At 49.8% G+C, this 18,008-nt stretch overlaps 2 protein-coding genes and 1 long non-coding RNA gene across 5 annotated transcripts in view; 1 reads left to right on the top strand and 2 right to left on the bottom strand.

Annotated features, from left to right (window-relative positions):
- Positions 1-673: 673 nt before the first annotated feature.
- Positions 674-4,190, top strand: ALKBH7 (alkB homolog 7). 3 transcript variants are annotated; one of them, XM_032965966.2, is made up of 5 exons: positions 676-1,302; positions 2,093-2,266; positions 3,266-3,390; positions 3,516-3,727; positions 4,053-4,190. In XM_032965966.2, exons 1-4 carry the CDS (start codon positions 994-996, stop codon positions 3,649-3,651), a joined length of 744 nt encoding a protein of 247 aa, XP_032821857.1. In that variant the 5' UTR covers positions 676-993; the 3' UTR covers positions 3,652-3,727; positions 4,053-4,190. The 3 variants fall into 3 exon arrangements, with proteins under 3 accessions (XP_032821856.2, XP_032821857.1, XP_075927933.1); XM_076071818.1 differs by lacking the exon at positions 4,053-4,190 and adding an exon at positions 4,008-4,039; XM_032965965.2 differs by lacking the exon at positions 4,053-4,190 and having other exon boundaries at positions 674-1,302; positions 3,266-4,039.
- RAD54L (RAD54 like) lies at positions 3,729-13,788 on the bottom strand. Its single transcript, XM_032965964.2, has 19 exons — positions 13,355-13,788; positions 12,809-12,889; positions 12,479-12,601; positions 12,209-12,269; positions 11,461-11,596; positions 11,097-11,166; positions 10,143-10,288; positions 9,862-10,004; positions 9,179-9,303; positions 8,913-9,063; positions 8,325-8,451; positions 8,136-8,210; positions 7,580-7,719; positions 7,318-7,428; positions 6,803-6,926; positions 6,187-6,265; positions 5,418-5,597; positions 4,704-4,867; positions 3,729-4,290 (listed from the first exon to the last, which is right to left on the bottom strand). Exons 1-19 carry the CDS (start codon positions 13,355-13,357, stop codon positions 4,092-4,094), a joined length of 2,238 nt encoding a protein of 745 aa, XP_032821855.1. The 5' UTR covers positions 13,358-13,788; the 3' UTR covers positions 3,729-4,091.
- A 2,436-nt stretch (positions 13,789-16,224) lies between these two features.
- Positions 16,225-18,008, bottom strand: part of LOC142929810 (uncharacterized) — a 147,946-nt gene continuing 146,162 nt past the window's right edge. The window contains exon 2 of the long non-coding RNA XR_012945959.1: positions 16,225-17,953. This is a non-coding gene — a long non-coding RNA (uncharacterized LOC142929810). The remainder of the gene's footprint in view (positions 17,954-18,008) is intronic.

The following is an 18,008-nucleotide window of genomic DNA, read 5'->3' as shown; positions in this document are numbered from 1 at the left end:
TGTTGAGATTTAATAAGGGGCTATTTAATGTGCCGCTGCACTCTGATGTTGTAGGAGAAAACATTTATGAAGTCTATTTAATTAAGTAGATCCTGTTTTCTATATTTATTTAAAGTTGCGCATTTTTGATGTGACGTCACATTTCTCAAACCCTCCCCCCCCCCGTCACAATCGTCACAAATGTCTGACCCCCCCCTCCCCCCTAGGTGCGTGACGTCATTTACGGACGGCCCCTAAGGGGCACGGGGGGGGTGACCAATAGGGTCTGAATTGTTCTGTAATAAGGTAGGGAACTTGATAAGGGCTTTGACAGCTATGACGTTTCACGCAAGGCGCGCGTGGCGTCGCGAGCACGTGGGTGGCAGGCGAAGGGGGCGACGTCCCCGGTTTAAATGCCCGAAGGAGAGGGCGGGGGCGGAGGGGGGGCGGGAGCGGGGGCAGGGGGGGGGAGCGGGGGCAGGGGGGGGCGGGGGCAGGGGGGGGCGGGGGCAGGGGGGGGCGGGGGGAGCGCCGAGCCGCTTGGGACGGATCGCGGCCGCGCGCTCCCCGAGTCGATTGTCGAGCCGCTCGAGCCCGGTCACAGAGGGTCGTGGGGGGCGGTGAGCGGCACGAGGTGAGCTGAGAGAGAGCTCAGGGGGGCCGGGATGGGTGGGTGGGGGCGCGTATGAGACGCGGGGTGGAGAGAGATCGGTAGAGAGAGGAGACGGGGGGGATAGGAGTGAGGGATGTAGCGCCACCTCGCATTGCCCCTCGCGCCCTCACCAGTCTGGTGTCTCCCCCTAGTGCACACTCGGTGTTCAAGCTCAGCTACGAGGGGAGCTCCTGCTGACTTGTTACCCTGTTGACCTCTCGCTCGAATCTCGACCGTGATCCTCCCCGGCCGCATTTTCCTGAAGACTCCCTCGGCTAACCCGCAGCTCGCGACCCTTCTCCACCGGCCTGACAACCCCCGCCTGCTCGTCCCGTCTCCACCTCGGCCACCCCCCCGGAGCGATGAGCAGCAGGACGTGGCCCGGCCTGGCTCGCTTCTTCGCATCGCCGCTGCGGGCCTCGCTCTCGCAGCGGGCCCCGCGGCTCGCCTGCCCGGCGGCCCGCGGGGCCCGCAGCGAGAGCGGCCAGGCGGCACGGCACGACGGCCCCCGGCCGTGGCTGAGCTGCGAGTCCCCGCGGGTCGAGGCGCTGGTGCAGGGGGACGTGGAGGTGAGCGAGGAGTTCGTGAGCGAGGAGGAGGAGCGGCTGCTCGTTAAGGACGTGGAGCCGACCCTGCGCAGGCTCAAGTATCAGTTCGACCACTGGGACCACGTGAGAATTATTCGACGGCTCCATTCTCGCCCCCACCCCGCGCTAATCACTAACATCGGCAGAGTTATTATTTGATAATTATCGGATCACCAGGAAGGCGCCCCAAGTCGTAAGCTAAGCGGGGTTGAACCTGGATAGTGCTTGGATGGGTACAGTACCACCCCACCGTGCACGCCAGGTTATCCAAGGCGGCTGCGTGGCTACGTTTTTGGACAGCAGAGGGCAGTACAGCAAAAGCCATTGCAATATTCCCATGTACCCATCTAAATGCTAAGCTTGTGTTTAGCTTCTGTGCGCCTCGCCGCCTTTTAGAAAGTGTCACTGACCGCGTGGTAAAGTATTGTAAAATACCCAATAGAACCAAAGAGTATGGATCCTAGCAGTCACGAAAGCTTTACATCTAGTATTGTAAAATAACCCCCACGGCCATCCAGCGGTGGAGTGTAAAAATCCTTGCACTAGCCCTAGTTCACCACTTGTTACGGTTGGGTCAAAAGTGATAGTTCCTGCTCAAATGATAATTGAAAGGTAGTTTTCACCCCATTTACAGTCGAGTCAGTGGTGGACATTCCACATTCCTATGGCAGGGGCTAGTCCTTAGGGAAATTGGTATTTATATGATCTTCTGATTGTGAGCTGCTCGCTCAACCGGGCAGGTTTATAAATTATGATTTCATATAGCCGATGAAGAACGACTATTAGAGATTCAGTCGTAATTGATTTAGCCATGCAATTGCTTTGTCTGAGAGTCTATGATTGAGCCCGAACGCTTTCCCATCCGTCCCAACAGGCGATACACGGATACCGCGAGACGGAGACCCGCCGCTGGGGGGAGGGAAACCGGGCCACGCTAGCGCGAGTGCTCGCCAGGGCCTTCCCACCGGGTACCGAGGTCATGCCACTCACACACGTGCTCGACCTGGACGCAGCCGGGTTTATCCGCCCCCACGTGGACAGCGTCAAGGTGGGGCCCACATCAACCTCCCCCGCGATAGCGCAGACCTACAAGGACACATCCATCTACAGCTTTACACCAGAGCCGACTGTAGCCGTGTGTTATACATCTCCTGCTCCTTACCGGAGTCATGTTGTACTGCGGATGTCCGCATCTCTAGGACAGAGCGATTTGCAGCAGTGTGTGTTACATTAATCGGAGTCAACATTGAGTCAGTTGGATTCAGGATATATCTACAGCAGTGTGGAATAGGCAATTGTCGCCTAGAAGGGAAATAATACAATTCTCACGACGTTTCGGCCACAACACAAGCAGCCATCCTCAGGTTAAGAACAGAGCTGTCGGAAAGACAGCGTCCTAATTTCCGACAGCTCTGTTCTTCACCTGAGGACGGCTGCTTGTGTTGTGGCCGAAACGTGAGAATTTTATTGTTTTTTAGGATTTTATTATTTCCCTTCTACGTGACTTTACCGAAAGATCCAAAAATATGAATCCCTGCAGTCACGAAAGCTTTAAATGGAAAAATTTGCGCCTAGTTGATTACAAGTGGGCAGTAATGTAGATTAATGTAGGTGTTCACAACAATGTGCAGGCTCGTACTGTAGACTAAATAGGCTGTCGACCAAGTCAATTGTCTGCAGACTTAGTACTGTACACATCCAGTGTAGCTTTACTGCAACCTGCATAAGACCGGACATCTGCAGCAATTTTCAAAACTAATTGTCTGCACTATTGTGTACCACAATATAGATTAATGTAGGTGTTCACAACAATGTGCAGGCTCATGTACTGTAGACTAAATAGGCTGTCGACCAAGTCAATTGTCTGCAGACTTAGTACTGTACACATCCAGTGTAGCTTTACTGCAACCTGCATAAGACCGGACATCTGCAGCAATTTTCAAAACTAATTGTCTGCACTATTGTGTACCACAATATAGGTGTCCACCTGATCATAACCCCATACATGAAACGCTGGTTGAGTTGTGCTGCCATTGCACGTCTGCAGTTTTGCGGGAGCATCATCGCAGGACTCAGCCTCTTGTCGGCCAGTGTGATGCGCTTCGTGCACGAGCAGGACCCCACCATCAGGGTCGATGTGCTGTTGAAGCCACGCTCCCTCTACATCATCAGGTGTGTGCCACACCTCCTCGCGCCCCTATCCCCCTGCTGTGCGCTCTGCACCATCCCGGTTCGTGTGGTATGCACAGTTCTTCACGCAAACGCGTTGCTGCCCTTTCTCAATCTGCTGCTGGCAGAGGACGGGTTCGTTACGAGTTCACGCATGAGATTCTCAAGGACGAGGAGTCATTGTTCCGGGGCGAACGCGTTCCCCGTGGTCGCCGCGTGGCAGTCATCAGCCGGAACGTCCCCGAAGAGGAGCAGCTCGCCTGAGCCTGGGCAGTGCGGACTCTGGCCGTACGGAAAAATCCTATTGCCTGGAGGTGGCATTCGAACTTGGGAGGAACGTGTACGTGACCTCAGCTTTTTATTGGAGACACTTTATGGCTACGTACAAAACAGCATCACATGGCATCGTCAAATGAGCAGTACAAAATATTGAGCGCATTTCTGTATATAAAAAAAAATAAGATTTACAGGACTTATGATGTTGAATAGCAGCCTTATATTCGATGTTCACAGCCACACGTGCTCCGTGCAATTGCAGTCTTTACCACACGTGCCTTGATGGCTACAGTATCGCTTAAATGTTTCGTCAGTGGATTTGCATCACTGCGCTTTCATCCTAGCACCCAGCAGCAGATCTAGGTGAAGGTCAGGGTGCCATTTCCCAGGAGGAGAGCAGGCGCCCCGTGCTGCCGGACAAACGGAGGTCACGCGGTGGATCGCGGCTCGTGCGAGCGATGGTGGAAGGTGAAAGTGACGGCGGCGTCCCAGGCGGCAGTGAGCACGCGGTCCTGCAGGTGCCGCTTGTCGCCGCTGTGGTGCCACTGAGACAGGTTGCTGGTGCAGTCCGTGCCCTCCGCCGGCGGGCGTACCTGGATCCCGTTCACGCAGCGCCGGCACTTGAACCTGGAAATCAACACAGGCACGTTTCAAATGATCGCTTGTTCACGATTCCGACCATGTTAGACAACTTAAGGTTTGTGAAAAAAACTGCTTGGGACCCATGTGCCCAAGTGAGATAATAATGAAGGAAATTATATAGTTAACTCACAGTTATCTGTGAGGATTAACCATGCTTGAGAAAAAGGTATCTGAGCCACTCCTTCCCATTACCCCAGATAATGAGCATTTGACTGTAATCTTTATTTGTGTAATAAATGAGTATTGCGAGAAGTACCCTTTGGATTTTATTTTCAGACTCGAGGCCGTATGATTTGATAGTTGAAAGTGCAAGGTAGCTGGCAAGCAAAGCGCTGCTGTGGAGCGCTTTGCTTGCCAAAGCGCTCCACAGCAGCGTGTGCGAGTTGTCTACGCCATACTTGTCGTGCGTGTCGCTGTTGGTGCTCTCATTAAGCAGGAAGAGCTCGCGCAGCTCAACCAGGGAGAAGTGGCGCTCCACGTCACGCTCCTCGTCCACCACGCAGCTGCTCAGCGCCTTCTTGTGTGTCTGCCGCTGCAGGATCTTCTCCTCTATCGTCCCCGTCTGTCGCACACAAAACGACAAACATCCCCCGGGTAGCCGTTTAGACTGCTGTGGAGAAAGTGCCATTGGTAGGCACCAATTAAGGCCGGCGTGGCGTATGAGGGAGGTGGTGTTGCCAGCACCACAACCAATCGCTTTTAATTGCAACAGCACAGATGTTTATACACTGCACCAGGTACCACATTATAAAAAATGTATATGTACCTGACAAGTGGCCATTGCCAGAAATGTCAGGCTATCCTGTTATAAGGCAGTGCTAATTATAATTGTGTTGAGTCAATATGTTTCTTTATTTGCCATAGCATCCTCTCGAACAGTATATCAAAAACCAGTGATATACAAACGTGTAACTGTCATGGTACATGTGCATCAACTTAATGAATTATGGGTCCCACTGCAAGGAATTAAATAGGGGAACCTGTCCAATTTTACCCCTCTTCGTGGCCTGGCACCTTGACCCCTGTTGCCCGTGGGCTCCAAGTGCAGTTGCACTGCCTGCACACCCGTGACTTACGCCACTGGTCTGGTACAGCGCCCATGTAGGACTTACGGAGACTAGGCGGTAGATGTAGCAGCTCTTGCGCTGGCCGTCGCGCCACACGCGTGCCATGGCCTGCTCGTCGTTAGCCGGGTTCCAGTCGGGGTCGAACATCACGAGGCGGTTGGCGCCGATCAGATTCAGCCCGCAGCCACCCGCCTTGCTGCTCAGCATGAACACGAACTCCGGGCTCTGTGCAGGCAGTGGAAACACCCACCAACAAGTAAAGACGAACACTTCCCGTACAGCCATACAGACTGCAGGGTATTTATGGTTATGCAATATAACTGATATGTTTTCGGTTATCTCACTTGTTTGGCACGATGAACCAGAAAACACATTGGCGAGATAGCCACATAGTGTTGGGGGAACTGTTGTTAGCAAGCAGCAATGAAAGTCATCATGGTGCACGAGGTGGTAGACGGCGAAGCACTATGCCCGACCACCTTTATCTCTCCAGTGCCGAGTTTTACACATCACAACAGGTACTCGAATAAGGCCAAGTCAAGCAAGAGGAGGTCCAAGACGGGTTCAGATATCACTCGTCACAGATGTTGGCAGTAGCCAGGAATTGAACTCTGGGACACCAGTGGAATTGAACTCGGGGGCACCAGTTTTGTAGTGCAATGCGCCCACCACTGCATTACTGCTCCTCTAGAATTGATGCATGAATTGCCAGGAACCAACAGATGGACGTAGACATTTGTGAGGTCATGCACTCAAAAGTACAACAATAAAACTCGATTACACCCAGCATTAAAAGGATTAAGCAGTCACCCACCGATGAGTTGTTGAATTGATCCACAACCTTTGCCCGCTTCTTTATGGACATGCTCCCATCCAGTCGCACGTACAAGTAGCTTAAATGCACAAAACATTTGCATTAACACGTGTGCAATTAATTTACTTTCCCATTGCTGTATTAGATCACTATTCTAACCCCTGGCTCGTGGATGTGCGTGGCACGACCATCCCTGGCCATTTGCACTGCTGAGAACCTCTTCTGCTCTCCGAAATGCCTTCATCTGGACATTCACCATATTGGCACCTTTCCCTCCGCCTTTCATGCATTTGAAAAAAAATGGCACATTCGATATATTACGTGGTTTCATATTTCTGTTATGCTTCCACTATTACCAGTCTAATGCTTCACCAGTTCTGTAAAATATTTTTTTGCCGAGACCTCAAAAGTTTTGGCGCCTGATAAATAAACATTGGCTGTGATGAAACAATTCTGAACAAAAAAAAGATCCCTCTTCTCAAAATCCTCACGACATGCACATGCTCACCCCCGCTCCCATTTTTAATTGTACGGCTTCGAGACACGCAGATGGATTTAGGCGCTGTAGAAATCCCCAATTTGTACCGGAATGGTGCCCGCCGGGCTTTGTCCTCACCTCCTGGCCCGGCACAGCCGCTCAAAGAGGTCAAGGGTCTGCGTGTAGTTGGAGACGAGAACCACCTTGTCGCTCGTGGTGGATCGCGTCACGGCCAGGATGTAATCCAGCACCAGCATCTTCCCTGCGGCACACGGTCACCACCCATTGTTTAAAACCAGGCAGACGCATTGCAGCTGTGGGCTGCTTCCACACGGGAGCAATGCAGCATTTTTGTAAGGAGACGATTCTTGGGTTCCTACACGACACAGGTAACTGTCTATACAAGCAATGGTGGCCACGTTGTTTTGATCCTGGATACAAGACGAGTGTGACAGTGCAGTGTGGGAGCATACGCCGAGATAGCGAATAGCAGCTCCCCCTTTCTGTCAATCTACACGAGTAAAAAACAATCTTGCTAAAATAAGATAAATAATACAAGGCCAGCCCTTGTTTATTTCATAGGCGACTGAGCTCTAATTAGAATCTGCTGCTGAAAACTCATCCACCAGAAGGCGACAATGAGCTCGCGTCACCTGAGAGTTGTGGCTCCAGGAGCTTGGGGTTGTACCCGGAAGGGAAGAGCTCCAGGGCCCCCTCGAAGCCCTCCTCTCCCTCCACACACTTGTCAAAGATCAGAGATGGGTCTGCGTGCAATAAACAAAACTCGCAATCTCGGGATTCTCTTTAAACTTGCCGACAACAGCCGCGATGCGTACCGCCAACGTGCAGACCTCCAATACGGCATCTGGTGGGAACCTCGCGTGCACGTGGGGATTGCGACAGCGAAGAACTCACGGTTGCACAACTTCTTGAGCTGCGTAATGGAGGAGAGGGAGGACGCGCTTATGGTGCCGTTCTTTGCCGTGCTCAGCTCGCTCGCCGTCTTGTTCTGTCGCAGGAACAGCTTGTAGAGCCCCGCTTGCAGCGCCGTCAGCCTGTGACGGGCAGCACGCGGCGTCATCACACCGGCACGTTGGCACCCGTACCCGTGCAACTGTTTTTTGTCGGCTCTCCTACGTATTTCTGGGTTGTAACGCGTGATATATATGGCACGATGGCTATTGTTTTGCTCCACGTTCCGCGAGCTACTTCAGAAACAGAATTGTTCCTCCATGTGTTGGGAGCATCTCCAGGAACTGAAGTTACCTGGCACTTAGAATGAAATATTAGACATTTCACCGAACAACACACAACACAACCCAAAAACACATTGGAGAGCTACACAGGACAGCTATGAAAAACTACACATTAAAAACAAGTTTATATTTTCCAACTTGGAGAAATGTCTTCGGGTGAAACTATCAAAACAATCCTTATATGATAGCACTCGGTAAGATGTGGCATCACGCACCTGCAGCAGACCACTTGCTCTATTTTGACGGGAAGGTATTTGGATAGAATATCCGATGTCCGCCTTATGAGACACCTGAAATAGAAACGCACAAACCTCCGCACACAGAACCGGCTTTGCACAAATGTGGAGGTGCGAGGGGGCAGCTCACAAGCCTGGGGAGGTGCGGATCATCCGAGCACCGCATACCGATTCACAATGCCAATCAGCTCCTGCAGCCGCTCTTCTCCGCGCCGCTTTAAAGCGTCGGTCGCATCGGCGTCACGACCCTTCAGGATCGGGAGTTCAAACTTCTTCTTGAACTCCTGCGCCGTTCCTGTGTCAAAAACACCAGACAGCACATCCGTGGGATCAAAAGCCTCTCAGTCGTGAAGGACATTCTGGTAGTTGTAAAACCAGGGAGAGACGATAAGGTTCGCTGGGACCCATTAAGCCCGAGTCACGTGAACACACGGCGTGTTATTCAGGGGGACTACGCCTTACAAGTATGTCTTGTTCAGCCAGGTCCATGGCTGAGCAATCAAGTCATTCAGCTGCAGTTGAATGCAGCTGAATGAATGGTGCATTGCGTGTGGCTGTCCCTGCAACAGGTTTCTTACGTACTGTCGTGACAGAAGAGACCTGCAGTGACGTATTTCATCACATGCACACTTGCGATACGCCGTTTAGTTTTCTTGTTGTGCAGCTACTCGCTCGGGTGCCAACCCATTATTAGACGTGGCAGTCATGCAGGAAGGGTGCGAGAGGTGGCGGTGTCGTCGGTGCCACTGAACCCACCCAGGATCCCGCAGTTGACGAAGTGCACGAGGCTGAAGTACTCGAGCAGGTCGTTCTGGATGGGCGTGCCAGAGATGAGAACGCGACGCTGCGCGTTCAAGCTGTTGAGCGCCTGATACGTTTGGTTCTCGGCATTCTTCAGCCGATGGCCCTGCCCCCCGCACGACGCACAAGAACGGAACGTTACATTTCCACAACCGCCGTGGCTTTGTTCGAAATGAAAATTTGAGGCGTCGGTTGTCAAGTCGGTGTAACAATGATTTCACCTCATCGCAGATGACGAGGCCCACGCGGCCTCGGTGCAGAACCTCGGCGTGCAGGCGGAACGTTTCATAGGAGATGATGAGGATGGGGTTTGGGATGCGCAAGCCGTGCTGCGCCATGAAGCTCTCTGCACACACGGCATGCAGCGCGTGAATCCACACAGCACCGCTTCATATTCTGGAGACACAGTACTTTAAGCCAAATACCAACCAATTGTACTCTGTCAAACAGAGTTTAAAGTGTAGCTTTTTGTATTTTTTTTCCCAACTAAGGTTGAAAGCATTGATGCATTAGCTCTCTCCCTTCACCTATAACCAAGGACTCAAAATAACTATCATAAAGATGATCCAATATACACAAAACTGTTAGTATCAAGCTACGATGTTATTAGGGACTTACTCTAGAAAACCGGCCAAACTGATCAAAAAGTGCATGCAAAATTGAGCAATAACAGCATTAAAAGAATAAGTCTCTTCGACCAAGGCGATGACATCACACATGTATCATGTCACGTCACCTCGTGCAGTCACAATGTAACGTGATTTACACAAATTAAATTATTTACAGGACAAACGGAAATTTGCAAGTGTTCATGCATAGGAATTATATTTCTCCTCCGATTCGCACAGTTAGCTACATATGGTGTCAAATAAATTGAATACATTAAATCACAAAGTGCACAAACCTAGCATCTTGTCAATTTCCCCCTTGCTCCCGCCGTCGATGGCGAGCGGGGTCACGCGCCCTCCCAGCCACTTGGCCACCTCATTGAACCAGTTCTTCACGAGGCTCGAGGGGGCCACGACCATGACCTTGTCGATCTCGGGCCTGCAGGAAACGCAACGTCAGCACACATCCATCCCCCCCCCCATTACTGTCCACTGCTTCAGACAAAATCCCAACCAATGATGTGGTTTGCTTCACATGCTCCTGGATGCGGCAACGCAGTCTGTCCATTTGTCTTACTTCGCATCTGGGCTCTGCCGTAGCAGCGTCCACATAAGGGTGATGCATTGCAGCGTCTTCCCCAAGCCCATCTCGTCGGCCATGATGCAGCCAAAGCTGCCAGGGATACGTCTCCCTGTCACACACTCCCACAGGAACTGGACACCCTGCACACAGTGAGCAGGCATGCGACAATGTGGAACAACATGAGGGGACTAAGTAGAGAAACCCGAGACAATCATTTTGTTATGTGCATTCTCATAGATCGTTGTTTCCTTCTTTAATTTCCCAAATTGTATCCCGATTTTATTATCAGCATCAACCCTTCGTGTTACAGAACCCATGGAAATTAATACCAGACGTATATATCGGAGATCCCTTCAAGTGACCTCTGGTCCACGCAGCATGAAAGCAGTCAAACTGATCTAAGGCAAGTCTTCGCTTAATGCCTTTTCACACAACGCATTTTTGACAAAACACAGCTCTTCTATTCGGGAATATACTTTTCGCACTACGCAGAATGCACCTCTTAAACGCGGTTTCTGAGTGGTCGACGACTACTTTCTTCAACTGCACGCCCAAGTGGTACGATACAGTACGTGTTGGCGTACCCTCATTTCAGCTATTTGTCTTGCCATGGGATGCCTACAGGCTGATTTTACAGCGCAAATGAGATTCGGTACAGGAATTCATCGTTTCATGCATTTTCACTTAACAGCACTTTTCAGGAAACGCTGGAATTTGACGAAATTAAGTTCAGAACCAATTTTTTTTATAGTAGTCATTGGTGACTAGGCAGAGTCCATAAACTCACTAAACTTTAGAACCCGGTTTAATCACAGACGGCCACCTGGATTTAAATCCAGGATTACCACGGTGTCAGCTCCGCGTTTCGACCCTAAGCCACTCGGTTACCTCCCATTCTCACAATCTTTCTAAGTGCTTGTTTTCTTAGATTTTTTTTTTATGGCTTACCTCCCTTTGATGGGGTCGCAGCACTTTGCACAGTTCAGGATCCACAACCACATGTACCGGTTGAGTGTCTCTGCAAACAAACAAAACTCAAGTCGACCTTGGCCCCCTTACATCAGAATAATCTTTACAAACACATTATAAACATCTTCTAGACTGATCATTCACCGGCACCAGTGATTATTTGAATTGTCGCTTTGGGATTACGATCCAATAATAATTTATTTTGTCGAATGTTTTGCATATTTTTTGTTTGTCTTGCCTATGTATAGTATACTATTTTCAGAATTATAAATAATACATTCTTACATACGCGACTTTATGCACGTATTGTGAATGTCAATACAGTTGAAGACTTTGGCTGTACTTGTCGGCCTTGAGCAGATCATGGGCGGTGATTTCGGGGGGCTTATAGAGGACGAGGGCACCATCCACGTAGGGGTCGTGCAGGGGTCGCCGCGCACCGTGCCTCCTCACTCCCAGCGCCTTCACCCCCAGCGGCCCTGCCAACACCAATTACACACAGCCCTCAAAATTACTACCATAGGACACGTGGAACACAAGTTAAAAACAACAATAGGTCAGTCATGTAAAGAGCATTTCCCTAATTAAATTTACTACAATGAATCAAGATACAAACCTACCTACCTTGTTGTCCTTCCCCCGCACCTCTGAATAGCACGGTTGGGTACGTATGGTGCGAAAGAAGTTCAACATACATACCACCTCTCTGCATTTAAATCATCGCATGAGACTGCACAAACGTTTTCCTCTGTTTAATTAAATTGACAATATCACCCTAAATGTGCCTAATATCATTAGATCTCAGGAGCTATAGGATTGAGCATGGCCAGTACTTGGATGGTAGACATGTCTGTGGCCAGGGAACAGCAGAAGAGCATTTGATTCTTGAAGCCGTGCAGAACTTTTAGTGTTACTGCATAGTTTGTACAGGTATCCCCAAGTAATACAATTTCCTCCCACATTTAAACACTCAATGGAATTTGACAATCATCATAAATCTAGTAACCTCACGTAGGCCTTTCTTGGTAAATAAAGGTCATTATAATATATTTAATTGCACTTTTTTTTTTTATAAAACACAAGACACTTACCGTTGTAGTTAGGGATGGGTATTTTAAAAGGCTTGGCCAAGATGCTGCGAATGAATGCCTCCTGGAACAGACAGCGAGCAGAATGGACGTCAGTGAGATAGAGAGGGGGGCGCGTTCTAGATCATCGGATTCAGTATAAATAAACATTCTGATTCTGTAAACGAAAGCCAACCTCGCCCGCCACCGTGAGCCATCACCACTCTCGGACACCCCTCCCCCCACCCACCACCACCACCACTCCGTGTGAAAGCGGTAAGGCGTCTCTCTCACGTGCGCCGCTCCATCCGAACTGTGGGGCGAGTTGTCGAGTGTCGCCAGGGGCTTGCGGTACGGAGACACGAAGCTGTCCCTGTCCAGCGCCGCGTCCTTGCTGTGCCGTCCGCGCTTGGACACCTGCAGAGGGGTCACCAGCAGCAGCGAGTTGCCACACAGCCACAAGCCCGTGGCTCCAACTCCCCACCCCTGTGACATCTCAACGCCGTGATGCTCTTTAACAAACCCCGATTCAGAGCGGCCTATCGTACACATCGCAGGTACATTGAATAGACGTGAACGCCGATAGTCCCGTGTCGAACGAAGGTAAAGGGGAGATGTACGCACATCTTCCTTGCGTGGCAGCCACTCCTCGCCATCGTCGCCCAGCTGCCGCTTGGCCAGCTGGCTGGGGGCACAGCTCCGCCTCTGGGACGCCAATGGGCAACACGGGCACAGCAAAGGGGATGCAGCAGTAGCATCAGCAGCATCAGCGGCGTGGACACGCGCCAAACAAGATTCGCCGAACACGCACACTGATGCACAGAGACCTCCGCCTCGGGGGGGGGGGACAAATCGAACACAAGTCGTGACGGAACACGGCAGCATTGTTGTTGTGACACACAAGTTACGATGAGCCACCCCGTAGCGGACATCGTATCGCCACCTTCCCCCTTTGCCGCTCGCACAAACCCGCGTTGACCCCCTAGGTCGGGGTCACCCTAAGCGGCAAACAAAACTAGTAACAAGGCGGCGGCCTTCTCTCCCGTCGCGGCCTCGGAGAAACCCTGAGCGGGGTGCAGCTGCATCGCCGCCAGCCTCGAGGGGCCGGGGTGATGAGGCGTCGGCGGCAGGGCGAGGGCCCTGGGACGGGGATGGCGAGAAGACGCTCACCATGCCCGCCGCTGCTGCTGCTCTGGGTCCGCGGAGATTCTTCACATGGCGGGGATTTTTGTGGCGCAGGATCGGGGTCCCGGTACGGTCAGTCCAGGGTTCCAATTGGGGTCGGGGTTAGTTACCCAGAAGCCGCCCTAACAGGGTCGGGGGTGCCGATAGCGTTACGGCCAAACAAATGGTTGGGAGTCCCGATATGATGATGATTCGTTGTCCCGACAGGGTAAGGGAGTAGAGTGAGGGTGCTTATGGGGCAATGAGGGTTCGGGTTCCACTCGCGCAGAGAGGAATCGGTGGTTCCACTCGGGCACAGGCGACACGGGGTGGTCCCCCCGGCTCGCGATTCTCGCTGATTTCAAACGGCCCCGCCAGTCGCTTGGAGCACGCGCCTCAAGCGGCCATCTTAAGTAGGGAGTTTACTCCCCGCCCCCACTCCAGACCCCCCTCTCCCTCACCGTGCCGCAACGTGGGGGGTCGTGACGTCCCCACGCCGCGCGTCACCACCAATCCGATTCGCTGGGCCCCGGGGTCCCCGACCAAGATGGCGGCAGAGGAAGCCGTTAAGTGACGTCACCGCAGTTTCCAGTCAGCCAATGGCGCGACCGCGTTTCGGACGCAAGGATATTTATTTCAACATGGCAGGAATCCCGATGAGCTGTAAAGCTCTTCTTGTTTTAATGCGCGGTCGGGGCGGGTCAGAACGTCGTGGGAAAATACAGGCGGTCGCCTCCTGTTCTCACTGACACCCAATTACAGGGTGATTTCAACAAACTACAACATCAGCTAGTTGCTCTTAAACTAGTCCTGAATACCTCCAAAACCAAGGTGCTATGCTTCTCACCAGGACGTTATTTCCCCAATTACATTCCTTAAAAAATCAAATAGAGCAAGTCAAGATCTATAATTATCTTGGTGTCATCCTGGATTCAAAACTGAATTTTGAACATCACATTGATTATATTGGTAAAAAGACAAAAATTAAAATTGGTTTTCTGTATCGACACAAGCACTGCTTTCCCCCAGTGTTCCGTTTGGAATTGATAAAAGCTACCATACTGCTTCTACTTGACTAATGTGACATCGTGTATAAATCAGCCCCAAGTACTGTACTGAAGAAGCTTGATTTCATCTAACACTCGGCCTTAAGATTTGCATTGAACTGCCCATATAGGACTCACCACTGTGATCTCTACATTGGGTCAAACTTAACATCTCTTAATGTTCGACGGCTTGTGCACCATATCTTATTTATTCACGATGTACTTACAAAAAAATCCGCAGACTACCTGCTGGATCTCCTCTCTGTTTCAGAGAACAAATTTGACCTCAGGTCTTCGCTCATTTACCAGCTTCACATTCCCTATTGCCGTACAAAAACTGGAGGAAGGGCCTTTGCTATTGATGCCCCCAGGGTCTGGAATGCTATTGCCAATAAACTGCAACTTGAATCGCTACCAATGAGATCTCTCAAAACTGCTCTAGAGGAGTTGTACACCCCTAGCTGCCACTGCTATTCATTGGCGTAAAATAATATAAAATGTTTTCACTCCGGATGACGCTGCAAAGTATTATCTGTATTTTAATTTAGCGTGCTGATCTTAAAGGTGCATTGAAAAATGTGATACTTCGACTGATGCTTCTGTTGTTGTGGAGTAACTCATGCAGCCATCTATGGCTCTAGGATTTGGTGTTACATGTTATTTATGTAGTTTATTGTAAAAAATCGGTCGCAGTCCTTATGATCACTGTTACGTTGCAATTATGACTTTATTTTTTGGTGATTTCGAAAAGTTTTTTGGTTTGGACATGTTTGTTTTGTTGTAGTACAGAGTTAGACTGATGGCCTTAATCTAAGTTTTCTTGTGGTTGTTGTTGTTTGACTTGCATCCGACTGGGATTTTTTTGCACACAGCGTTGGTGTACGGTGCTTTTTTCAGGAATATTTTGTTGTTTTTCATGGATTTTCTGTTTGCACAGTCGCATAGTCACTTTAAGATGTTTTCTTGTTCGTGTTTTTGTTTTTTTGTTTGTTGTGGTTGCACCCGATTCAAGAGCCGAATGGCTCACAGGGCTATACCAAAATAAATAAACTGAACTGAAACTGAACAATTCAGATCGCCAAATTGCGTTAACATCATCCACGGGCGCAACGTTAACGCATTGTGTTTGAACGTGCCGTGTCTGCCACACAACTGCCGACCCGTGAATGTGGAGTGGCCGCTCGCTGCCCGAGTCCCACCTGTGACGAGGCTCACGAATGCACGGGGCAAATCTTGAACTCGTGCGGTCATAAAATACAGTACCGGGGCGAGCGGGGGGGGGTCTTTCGAATGACACTGTTTTTAAATCTGTCCTTCGGAAGATCAGAGCCGTCCAATGTGTCAGTGTTGGGGTTCGGGTCGAGATCACGGCACGGGTTAGGTCCAGCCAGGGCTTCCTGGACAGGCTTCAGGGCTTTGTTAATGGTGAGGGCAGCTCAACATGGATGTTTTCACTCTGCCAGCGCCAAAGCTTCCCTTCATCACGTCTCTCTCTCTCTAGCTGCTGCTTAGCCAAGATCCCCGGTTGCCTGCAGCCATCATCCTTGTTACAAGCAACAACGAATTCATGGCCACTGCGTGAGTTTGTGACGAAGGAACACGGCGGGTGACAAGTGAGGGCATGGCAACTGCCAGACAATAATTTTAAACGTTTTCATAACACCACGATGTGCAAAGTGTGCTCCCCAAACTTGAAGTCAAATCTTTATCAAATGATTAAATTCCCGAAACTTGAGTCTGTTTGATGGGGAATGCAGAGCTTGGCGAGGAATAAAACAGCACCGCGCTGAGTGTTACAGGCTTGGGGGCTGAAAAGTGGCCGAAAGATGGCAGAGTCAGAATCTTTATTTATCCTGGAGAAATCCGATGAGCTATAAAACTCTTTTTCACCGATGTCCAGTAGAGGCGGGTCAGAACATTACCACAATAAACAATAGAAAAAATAAATAAGTGTAGGAAAGGTAAGAAAATCACTAAAAATAATTAAACTAAAACTCAACAATGTTTGATATTACCAGGTAAAGCCCACTGAGCTACAGTGAGGGAAAAAAGTATTTGATCCCCTGCTGATTTTGTACGTTTGCCCACTGACAAATAAATGATCAGTCTATAATTTTAATGGTAGGTTTATTTGAACAGTGAGAGACAGAATAACAACAAAAAAATCCAGAAAAACGCATGTCAAAAATGTTATAAATTGATTTGCATTTTAATGAGGGAAATAAGTATTTGACCCCCTCTCAATCAGAAAGATTTCTGGCTCCCAGATGTATTTTATACAGGTAACGAGCTGAGATTAGGAGCACACTCTTAAAGGGAGTGCTTCTAATCTCAGCTTGTTACCTGTATAAAATACACCTGTCCACAGAAGCAATCAATCAGATTCCAAACTCTCCACCATGGCCAAGACCAAAGAGCTCTCCAAGGATGTCAGGGACAAGATTGTAGACCTACACAAGGCTGGAATGGGCTACAAGCAGTTTGGTGAGAAGGTGACAGTTGGTGCGGTTATTCACAAATGGAAGATCTCACCTCGTGAAGTTGCAATGATCATGAGAACGGTGAGGAATCAGCCCAGAACTACACGGGAGGATCTTGTCAATGATCTAAAGGCAGCTGGGACCATAGTCACCAAGAAAACAATTGGTAACACACTACACCGTGAAGGACTGAAATCCTGCAGCGCCCGCAAGGTCCCCCTGCTCAAGAAAACACATATACATGCCGGTCTGAAGTTTGCCAATGAACATCTGAATGATTCAGAGGACAACTGGGTGAAAGTGTTGTGGTCAGATGAGACCAAAATGGAGCTCTTTGGCATCAACTCAACTCGCCGCGTTCGGAGGAGGAGGAATGCTGCCTATGACCCCAAGAACACCATCCCCACCGTCAAACATGGAGGTGGAAACATTATGCTTTGGGGGTGTTTTTCTGCTAAGGGGACAGGACAACTTCACCGCATCAAAGGGACGATGGACAGGGCCATGTACCGTCAAATCATAGGTGAGAACCTCCTTCCCTCAACCAGGGCATTGAAAATGGGTCGTGGGTGGGTATTCCAGCATGACAATGACCCAAAACACACGGCCAAGGCAACAAAGGAGTGGCTCAAGAAGAAGCACATTAAGGTCCTGGAGTGGCCTAGTCAGTCTCCAGACCTTAATCCCATAGAAAATCTGTGGAGAGAGCTGAAGGTTCGAGTTGCCAAACGTCAGCCTCGAAACCTTAATGACTTGGAGAAGATCTGCAAAGAGGAGTGGGACAAAATCCCTCCTGAGATGTGTGCAAATCTTGTGGCCAACTACAAGAAACGTCTGACCTCTGTGATTGCCAACAAGGGTTTTGCCACCAAGCACTAAGTCATGTTTTGCAGAGGGGTCAAATACTTATTTCCCTCATTAAAATGCAAATCAATTTATAATATTTTTGACATGCGTTTTTCTGGATTTTGTTGTTGTTATTCTGTCTCTCACTGTTCAAATAAACCTACCATTAAAATTATAGACTGATCATTTCTTTGTCAGTGGGCAAACGTACAAAATCAGCAGGGGATCAAATACTTTTTTCCCTCACTGTATTATATTTTTTACATGCGATATGGCCACCAATGATAG

The sequence above is a fragment of the Petromyzon marinus genome, chromosome 35 (assembly GCF_048934315.1).
Source record: "Petromyzon marinus isolate PM22_M1 ecotype Great Lakes invasive population chromosome 35, UKy_Petmar_22M1.pri1.0, whole genome shotgun sequence".
Lineage (NCBI taxonomy): Eukaryota > Metazoa > Chordata > Hyperoartia > Petromyzontiformes > Petromyzontidae > Petromyzon > Petromyzon marinus.
This window is presented reverse-complemented; position numbering and strand designations above follow the sequence as displayed.

Coding starts and splice junctions, on each gene's coding strand:
- ALKBH7 (XM_032965965.2), top strand. CDS start 994: ATGAGCAGCAGGACGTGGCCCGGCCTGGCTCGCTTCTTCGCATCGCCG. Junction 1,303..2,092: donor AGTTCGACCACTGGGACCAC/GTGAGAATTATT, acceptor CCGTCCCAACAG/GCGATACACGGATACCGCGA. Junction 2,267..3,265: donor CCCACGTGGACAGCGTCAAG/GTGGGGCCCACA, acceptor GCACGTCTGCAG/TTTTGCGGGAGCATCATCGC.
- RAD54L (XM_032965964.2), bottom strand. Junction 12,602..12,808: donor GGCTGCCACGCAAGGAAGAT/GTGCGTACATCT, acceptor ACCCCTCTGCAG/GTGTCCAAGCGCGGACGGCA. Junction 9,064..9,178: donor GCCTCGTCATCTGCGATGAG/GTGAAATCATTG, acceptor TGCGGGGGGCAG/GGCCATCGGCTGAAGAATGC.